Source organism: Cucumis sativus, chromosome 6, assembly GCF_000004075.3.
Source record: "Cucumis sativus cultivar 9930 chromosome 6, Cucumber_9930_V3, whole genome shotgun sequence".
NCBI lineage: Eukaryota > Viridiplantae > Streptophyta > Magnoliopsida > Cucurbitales > Cucurbitaceae > Cucumis > Cucumis sativus.
Window position 1 is genome coordinate 25,009,310 of NC_026660.2, and position 8,985 is coordinate 25,018,294.

Here is an 8,985-nt window from a genome sequence, read left to right on the forward strand (position 1 = left end):
GAAACCATCAATTTGAAGAAATTTTCAATTACTGTGAAATTAAAGAAATTATCATGTATTAATTAATGTTTACATTAAGTAATTAAATTATTTCTACGTAATTAGCATCTGAAAGTTTCCACCATCCTACCCATCTTCTCAGAAAAATATATATATTAAAATCTTATTTGAATCATTTTTTTAAATTTTTTAAAAACTTATCTATGTTTTGTTTCTCCTTTCTATTTTTATATTTCTCTTAACAAACAGTAGAATTTGGCTTAAATTTTGATTTTTTCAAAAATAAATAACAAGACAAAGAAACTAGGATGATGTGATAGTGTTTATAAATTCAAATTTCAAGAACAAAAACACAAAATCAATTAGTTATCAAATTAAGCCAAAAAATACTAGAAATTAATAGAAAACATAATGAGACTAGCAGTAATGCTACTTTTTTCCTTAATAATTAGAATTATACTCTAACCCATCATCTTAAACTTTGAGTTGTCTAGTACATTCAAATTCTATTAAATAATTACTAGCCTAATTGGAATAACTTGTGAAAAAAAAGACTAACAATGTTCCCTAAATATCTTAATTGATTGTACATAACTAATTTGGGGGCCATCATATTTGATATTAATGATGAACACAAATATAGGAGTTATTATTTATTTGAATCAATGAATGAAAAACTAAAGTTTACTATAGTTAAGCCCTTTAGATGTAGAAGCATATATAGGTAAGAAGAAATAAATGTAAACAAAGGATGTACCACATCAAAAAGGGTGAAGGCATCTCATCTCAAAACCCTAAAAAAGGGCACTTATATGTTTGCTTTTGGACCACACATACATGTCAAACCAAACCCAATCTTTGTATTAATCCTAACATATATATATATATATATCATATGCCCTCGTGCTAATACTTTTATTTTTCATCCACTCAAATGTAGCTCAATTATATAAGATATTTTTCATATATATTAAAAGAACATTAGTAACTCGAAATTGTTGAAATTAAGCAGGTATGAAATTCAAAATAAAAGTAAAAATAAAATGGATTTTTCCAACTATTTCATTTTCCAAAATAATAAATAGCAATGTTCAAATGAGGTAGGTTTTCTTTTTTGCTTACTAATTATTTATTTTTATTTTATGGTGAGGTGATACTTGTCAGTTTAGTTCACTTCTATTTCTACCAATATTTTACTAGGCTTCCTAAAGATATTAGATATTAATATGTAAGACTGTGTAGCAAAAGACCAAAACACCCCTATCAAGAAGAATTGGGTTAGATGAAAAATGAAGGTGTTGAGAAGGGTATAATGGTAATTGAGGAGGAGCTAAATTGTAATTGGAGGTTTAAGGGCTTTGGGATGAGTATGTGTTGTCCCCATCTTTTATTATATTCGGTTCCCAAAAGAGGTTTGCTAAAATGACCATCACGGGTCCAATTTTAAAGTGGTATTCTTCCGTAATTCTAAATAAATATCAATATATATATATATATATATATATATATATATATATATATATATATAATCGAAATAGAATTTTAAATTTAAATCATATTTTCCCACCCAAGTTTTTTACATTTTTCATTTTCAATCATTGTACTTTTAAATTTTGGTCCCAAAATCATTTTTCTTCTTCTTTATAAAGGGCAAGGCAAAGGAAAAATTAAATAAAAAAACTCAATAAATTAAGTATTGTGAACCAAGTTAACTCGTTTTTTGTTTCCATGTTTTTAATTTTGTTAATGGTTTATTTTGCTTGTTAGGGTTAAATGTATTATGTGAAGCAAGGAAGGATGCTCAAACATCAATCTAGAAACTAATCAACCAAAATCAAGTTAGTTTAAAGAGATTTCATACTACACTATACAATACCAATGGTCAATACTTTGAAAAAGTTGAAAGTTTATATATGTGAATTGATTGATGCCAATTTGACATATACACCCATAATTTCAAACATATCAATTAGTACTCGCGCTATCTTAAAAATGTTTATACTACATACAATAGTAAAATTTTATAACAAAGGTTAAATGTGTATTCATATGTTTATGTTAAATGTTTATACTACCTACAATAGCAAAATTTTATAACAAAGGTTAAATGTGTATTCATATGTTTATAACATAAACATAACTTAATTGATGTACAATATATAATATAAATCAAAAGGTATAAAGTTAAAATCCCTCGTGTCACATGGGATTATAAATGAACTAAAAAATAGATTAGTATACCTAATTTAATACATACATGCATAAACTCATAAGTAGTTTTTGATTATGAGTTGAACTTACTTTAAAGAAAATAACCGGCTAATGATAGTATTAACTTAACATTGAATCAGGGCTTATTTAGCTTGCTAATTAAGATGCAGTCTTGATCTTACAACAGAATAAAGATAATCAAGGGTAAAATGTTTAAGAAAATGGGAGAAGTTATCCTTAACATAATTAACATTTTATTTTTTCAATGAAATTAGAATTTTGATTCTTATCTCTGTAGCTATTGCAAAAATTAATCTAAATATAAAAAAGAGTTTCCAGAGAAATGGTCAAAAATAGAAAAAAGAAAATCCAAATTAAACAAATTATCAATGGACTATCAATTTTTTCTTCCCAAATGAATATGTTGCTTGAGGTATAATGAAAAGAAAAGGAGGGAAAAAAAAGAGTAAGACAAAGAAATAAATGAAACAAATAATTATTGATGTCATTAAATAGAAAATACATTGGAAAGTGTGCTCACACACACACACTCTCTCTCTCTCTCAGAAAAAAAGAAAAGGAATGTTAAAACATTACAAATTTTTATTACATTTTTTCTCTTTCCTGAAAATAAAATAAACAAACAAATTCAAATGAGACAAATGGAGCAGGAAAATTAATAAATAAATAAAAAAGAAAAAAAAGGGAAGATGTAAAAAGAAAGAAGGAAATGAAGAAGAACAGCAACCCTCTTTTTTTTTTTTGTCTGTGTGAGAGAGAGAGAGAGAGAGAGAGAGAGAGAGAGATTTTCAGTGAGTTCTTCCTTCTTCTTCTTCCTCAATTCTTCCCCTAATTTTATTCTCTCTCTCTTTTTTCTCAATAACCAAAACAAAAAGAAAAAAGAAAATCCAATTAATTCTCTTACAACTTTGTCTCTTTTTCCTCTACACTCTTCCCAATCCAGCAGGTACTCAACTCATCTCTCTTTTTTTTTTTCTTTTTTTTTGTTGTTGTTCTTGTAATTTATGAATTATTCAAATTTGAATTTGTTTTTTGGTTCAGTTTTCAGGTGTGGGATTATTAGTTAATATTATTGTTATGTGAAGTTCTTGAATCCGATGAAGAAGAAGAACAATAATTTTAATAGAAGAAGAATTATTATTATTGTTGTTATTATGTGATATGGGAATCGCAAAAGGTCCATTAATTTTGTCCAATAAGGCAACTAGTTGTGCCAATTCTTCTATGTCCCACGATTATCATCATCAAGGAATCTTCACCTTCTCTAATGCCACCAGCTTCGACAAATCCAATCCATCCTCCCTCCCCGCCCAACACATCCGCCCCGACAAGCTCCGTCTTGAATCTTTCTCCGACTCCATCCCTCCACCACCATCCCACCTCGTCGGAATAGACGAACACCATCACCAACAACAACTTCATCATGTCTATGCCTCCCCATCTAGTGGGGGAACCATGTTATCTGACATGTTCAATTTCCCTCCCACTACTCCCTCCGCCGCGGCTACTACGGTCGAATTCTCCGACAATTTTCGAACTTTACGCCCCCCTAACTCGGCCTCGGCCATGCAACTTTTCTTGATGAACCCTCCTCCACCACCACAACCCCAACCACGATCCCCTTCGCCACCCTCGACTTCCTCCACTCTCCACATGCTCCTCCCGAACCCACCTGCGAACCCTCTCCAGGGTTTCGAAGGTGGGGTTGGCGTCGGAGACCAAACGACGGCTTTTGGACAATTCGCTGTCGTGGAAAGTCAAGGTCTTTCACTCTCACTTCACTCTTCTTCCTTACAACACTTGGAGGACGCTGCTGTTGCGAAAGCGGGTGAATTACGAATTAGGGATGGTGGGATTTTGTATAATTATAACAGCAACAACAATCAAGTCCATGGTGATGGAGGAAGTGGATCAACATCCTCAATTTTGCAATATTCTTTTAGGAATAATGAGAATTCTCCTCATAGCTTTCAAGCTAATTCACAAATAATCAATAATCCCAACAACCATCAAGTTCAAATTGGATTTGGGTCATCTTTAGGAGTTGTCAATGTGTTGAGGAATTCAAAATATGTCAAACCTGCACAAGAATTGCTTGAAGAGTTTTGCAGTGTTGGGAAAGTTCAATTGAAGAAGAACAAGTTCAATACTAAACCAAACCCCAATACTGAATCCGCTACCAACGCCACGGCCACCACTTCCGCCGCAGCTACCGGTGGTTCAACATCTAAAGATCAACCTCCCTTATCGGCTGCTGACAGAATTGAACATCAACGGAGAAAGGTCAAACTATTGTCCATGCTTGATGAGGTAAGAATCTGATCTCTCTCTTTCTCTCTCTCCCTATATATATATATATTTATATTTCTTCTTCTAAATTTCACCTATTTCTTTATCTCAAAAGTCAAGAACGACACATAAAAATTTCATCTTTTTATCAATTAATTTCTGGGTATTTGTTAATTTTAATTTTTAATCACTTGAAAAGCCGGCTGATCATCGATTAATGATTTTCTCAAAAGAAAATAATAAGCTAAGAAATCCAACCAGGTTTTGTAGGGCTACATTTCATAAGAAATTCTTTTTTTTTAATCTTTTTCTACAAGATTTAATTGGTATCCACTTTGTAATCAAGATATATATGCAGTTGAAACCTACAATTTTTGGCTTATGAACCAACAAACATAAATAGTATATATATATATATATATTTGTTTATAAAATTAAATATATTTATATAGTTGACCCAAATATAGCAAGCTAGAGAAGCAATTGATTTCATTAATACATTATTATTAATCCTTTGTTTTTGGATTTTTTTTTTGTTAAGGAAATTCAAACAAAAAGTCTGTCAATTTGGCTGTATTTGGAGAAGAAATTAAACAATGGCGAGAAACACTAAGGAGATTATGTTAATAATTATCCTATTTCATCACTCCTTAATATTAATTAATTAATGAATTAATTACCATCCATTGTTTTCGTTTTGTAGCTTGTTTAAGGAGTTCACCATACTTTATACAACTAACATAAAATAATTAATTAAAAACTAAATCAAACCCAAATCCAACTCTCCCTATTTCACTCTACCAATTCAAACTCAAACCTCCTCCATTTTATTCTTTTTTGGTGCAAATGGAAAGAGACCACACAACAAACATTATATTAAAATTTTAAAAATTGATCTTTAAACCATTGTCGCACTCAATAATCATTTTTTATGTGTCTAATGTATAAAGATGAGTATTGTTCAAAATATATACACCTATGTATTATCAATTTTGATCTTTTATTCATTTCTTTAACCATGTATCCAGGTGGAACGTAGATATAACCTATATCGTGAGCAAATGCAGATGGTAGTGAACTCATTCGACCTAGTGATGGGGTTCGGGGCAGCAGCACCATACACGACGTTGACACAAAAGGCAATGTCGAGGCACTTTCGGTGCTTGAAAGATGCAATAGCTGAGCAGTTAAAGCAGAGCTATGAGGCGTTAGGGGAGAAAGGAGGGAATGGAGGGTCAGGAATAACAAAAGGTGAGACACCAAGATTGAAACTTCTTGAACAAAGCCTTAGGCAACAAAGGGCTTTCCATCAAATGGGGATGATGGAACAAGAAGCTTGGAGACCACAGCGTGGCCTTCCTGAACGATCTGTCAACATTCTCAGAGCTTGGCTTTTCGAGCATTTTCTTCATCCGTACGTAACATTATGATCTATAATTACTCTTTTTTCCTTCTTTTTTTTTAAAATCTGAAATAACTGCATGCCCTCCCTTTTTCATGATTTCCTAATTATTCTTCAAAGTTTGCATCTTTTCATGGGTTCATCATTGATTACACCGTAAAGTTGGGGGTTTTAATGACTGTCAATTATAAGTTTTCCATTAAAAAAAACTACTTTTGTGCATTTCGGACTACCCTAATTTTTTTACTTTTTTTTTCTTATAAACATTTTTTAGTTTCTTTTGTTTTGTTATTGTTTGAGCAAGTTGAAAAAGGATTAGTACATTTCAGTATGCACTTAAATACATATTCTTTCTTTAAGTTATGTCTTGACAAGCTTTAAGAAAAAAAAATTGGGTGTGGTTTTATTTTTGGATTGATGTGAGTACATTGGATGTTGTATTCAAACTTTAAAAATTTCACATCCCTAGAGTCGGTGATTTTTATTTCACATCCCTAGAGTTGGTGATTTTAATTTAGCAAAAAAGAAATAAGTTTTATATAGTTGTTACTAAGAATCAACAATCTCACAATATGTGAAATTTAAGGAATCGAACTTTGGTATGTTTATAAGATGAATGGATGACTCTTTTCATCACTAATAGATTTTAAAATGAAAGTTGTATAATATTATCTAAATATATGATATAGAGTCCATGAAATTCAAAACATTCATTTACTTACCAATTGATCTTGAGATAAGAATGCATGCATATATTTTCTAAAAGATAAGGTAGGTGGTAAGGGTATATGGAAAGTGTGAAATGATCGAAGAGAAAAAGGTACAAAAAAAATGGTGAGTGTTAAATCACATCCCAAAGAAATTAAAAAAAATAGAAATGATAAGATTGATGTTTGAGAGAAAAAGGACTTTGATTGTGATTTTTTATGGTCTTTTTCTTCAGGTACCCCAGCGACGCAGACAAGCTTCTGTTAGCTCGACAGACTGGTTTGTCCAGAAATCAGGTTTTTCCTTTTTCTCTTCTCTTCTCTTTCCCTCTACCTTTTTTTAAACCCTCCATTTTTCTACTTAATTCACACACCTATCTATTCTATTACATACCTAAGTTTAAAAAATTATTAATTTCTTGTATGAATCTTGATCTCCACTCATCTTTGTGCAAGTTTATGATAAAAGGATGAAATGCATAAATATGAGTATTTTTATTTTTACATGAAAGAATGAAACAAAACAAGTTCCTTATGGTAATAATGTGAATGAAAATGGAAAGTTTCAAACTTTGTTTTTTCCCATCTGTCTCTTTACCATATTATTCTTTTATGACATCATTGTGTGTGAAAATGGCCAAAGTGTGAAGGAAGATCATAATAAAATCCCCAGATGAATTGTCCCCTTCGTTTTACGTTTTTGTGTTTTTTTTCCTTCTCTATTATCTCATCTCTTTTAATGATACATAACATAATAGTACTGCTAGATATGTAGGAGATTCTTTAATAAATTATTGAGTATGACAGTCACATTTCTTCGTATTACTCCTGTATATCTAGGAGTGGCTTGATTTTTTATTGCTTTTTTATATGATTGAAAAATTATTAAATGAGATCGTCATTTTGACTGCTCCTTAATAACAATTGAATGTATTGTTTTTCAATAACCACTAAATATAAATTTAAAGTCTTAAAATTCAAAATTGACTGTTAAGACGTCGTTCTCTCTTGAGTTTTTGCTATATATGTGCACATGAAAAAGCCAAATTCGTATGCCATTAATGTGTCTCTATCAACAGAATTATTACTCACTGCATCCCCTTTATTAATTTAATTTTAGAATTAAAAAGGGAAGAAAAACATTTGACATAATAATAAGTAATGTGTTTTGTTTGGTTATTGAAAAAAAATTGGCAGGTTTCAAATTGGTTCATTAATGCAAGAGTTCGGTTGTGGAAACCAATGGTGGAAGAAATGTACCAACTTGAAGGCAAAGTTGATACAGATCAACAATCACAAGAGGATACCCCACAAAATAATAATAACAATAACAGTAATAAAACACAAAATAATGCCATAAATCAACAAAATCCAACCAGCGGCGCCGTGGAAGAAGTAGGGGCGGAGTACACGGCCGGGCACGACTACTCCGATTTGCATGATGTGTGGCGACACGGAAGTAGTGGATCAGATCATCAACAACATTACGGGACCATGCCTGAGGATGTTACTGCGGCGGCTGACATGAGTCCTGGACCAACACTTATACGATTTGGGACCACGAACACTGCCACTGGTGACGTTTCCCTCACGTTAGGCCTCCGCCACGCCGGAAACACCTCCGCCGCCGCCGCCGCTGCCGCTGCCGCTGCCGTGGATAATCCTTCTTTCTCTCTCAGAGACTTTGGTCAGTCTTAAGGAGAGGAAGACGGAAGTTAATTATTATTATTAAAAATTTCCCACATTATTATAAAATCACCCCTTTTTTTCTTTTTTTGGTTTCTATAGAAAATTAATTAATGTATCATGGTTGAATCTCAATGTACGTATGTAGCTGCATTTCGTGTAATTAGGGCTTTGCAATTTCTGGGGTTGATTAAATTATTGTTAATTGTATAGTAGGTTTTTTTTTTCTTCTTCTTTTCTTAAATATCCTTTTTTCCCCTTTTTCTCTGATCTCTCTTTCTAGGGCTGGTAAAATGTGAGTGTAATTTTGTGGAATATGATTTGTTTTGATAATCATTTTGCTAAGTAAGAAAGATATGTACTAAGATATAAGATATTCTATGAATGTGTCTGCCTATTACACTATCCTTTTGAGCTCTATGAATGGCGAAATTATATTAAATATAATTTCTTAATTTCTAGTCTCCACCTGTAATTATTGAACTTGATTATAATTTTCTTTTCTTTTCTTTTTTGAAACAAAAACGTTTTATTGATGAATGAAATAGATAATAAGAAATCTCTCTCCAATCGAATGGGAAGAAAGATAAAGCTATGAGAATTGAAGGAGACCTGAAAAGAAAAATGCATGAAGAAGCACATCATCAAAAAATTCTATATCGAAGATAG

General features: G+C 31.6%; 1 protein-coding gene across 1 annotated transcript; it reads left to right on the plus strand.

Moving 5' to 3' along the window:
* The first annotated feature begins 2,995 nt into the window (after positions 1-2,995).
* Positions 2,996-8,718, plus strand: LOC101202767 (BEL1-like homeodomain protein 4). Its single transcript, XM_011659508.2, has 5 exons — positions 2,996-3,178; positions 3,274-4,542; positions 5,550-5,935; positions 6,867-6,927; positions 7,828-8,718. The coding sequence occupies exons 2-5, from the start codon at positions 3,394-3,396 to the stop codon at positions 8,326-8,328; spliced, it is 2,097 nt and encodes a 698-aa protein (XP_011657810.2). The 5' UTR covers positions 2,996-3,178; positions 3,274-3,393; the 3' UTR covers positions 8,329-8,718.
* The last annotated feature ends 267 nt before the right edge of the window (positions 8,719-8,985 follow it).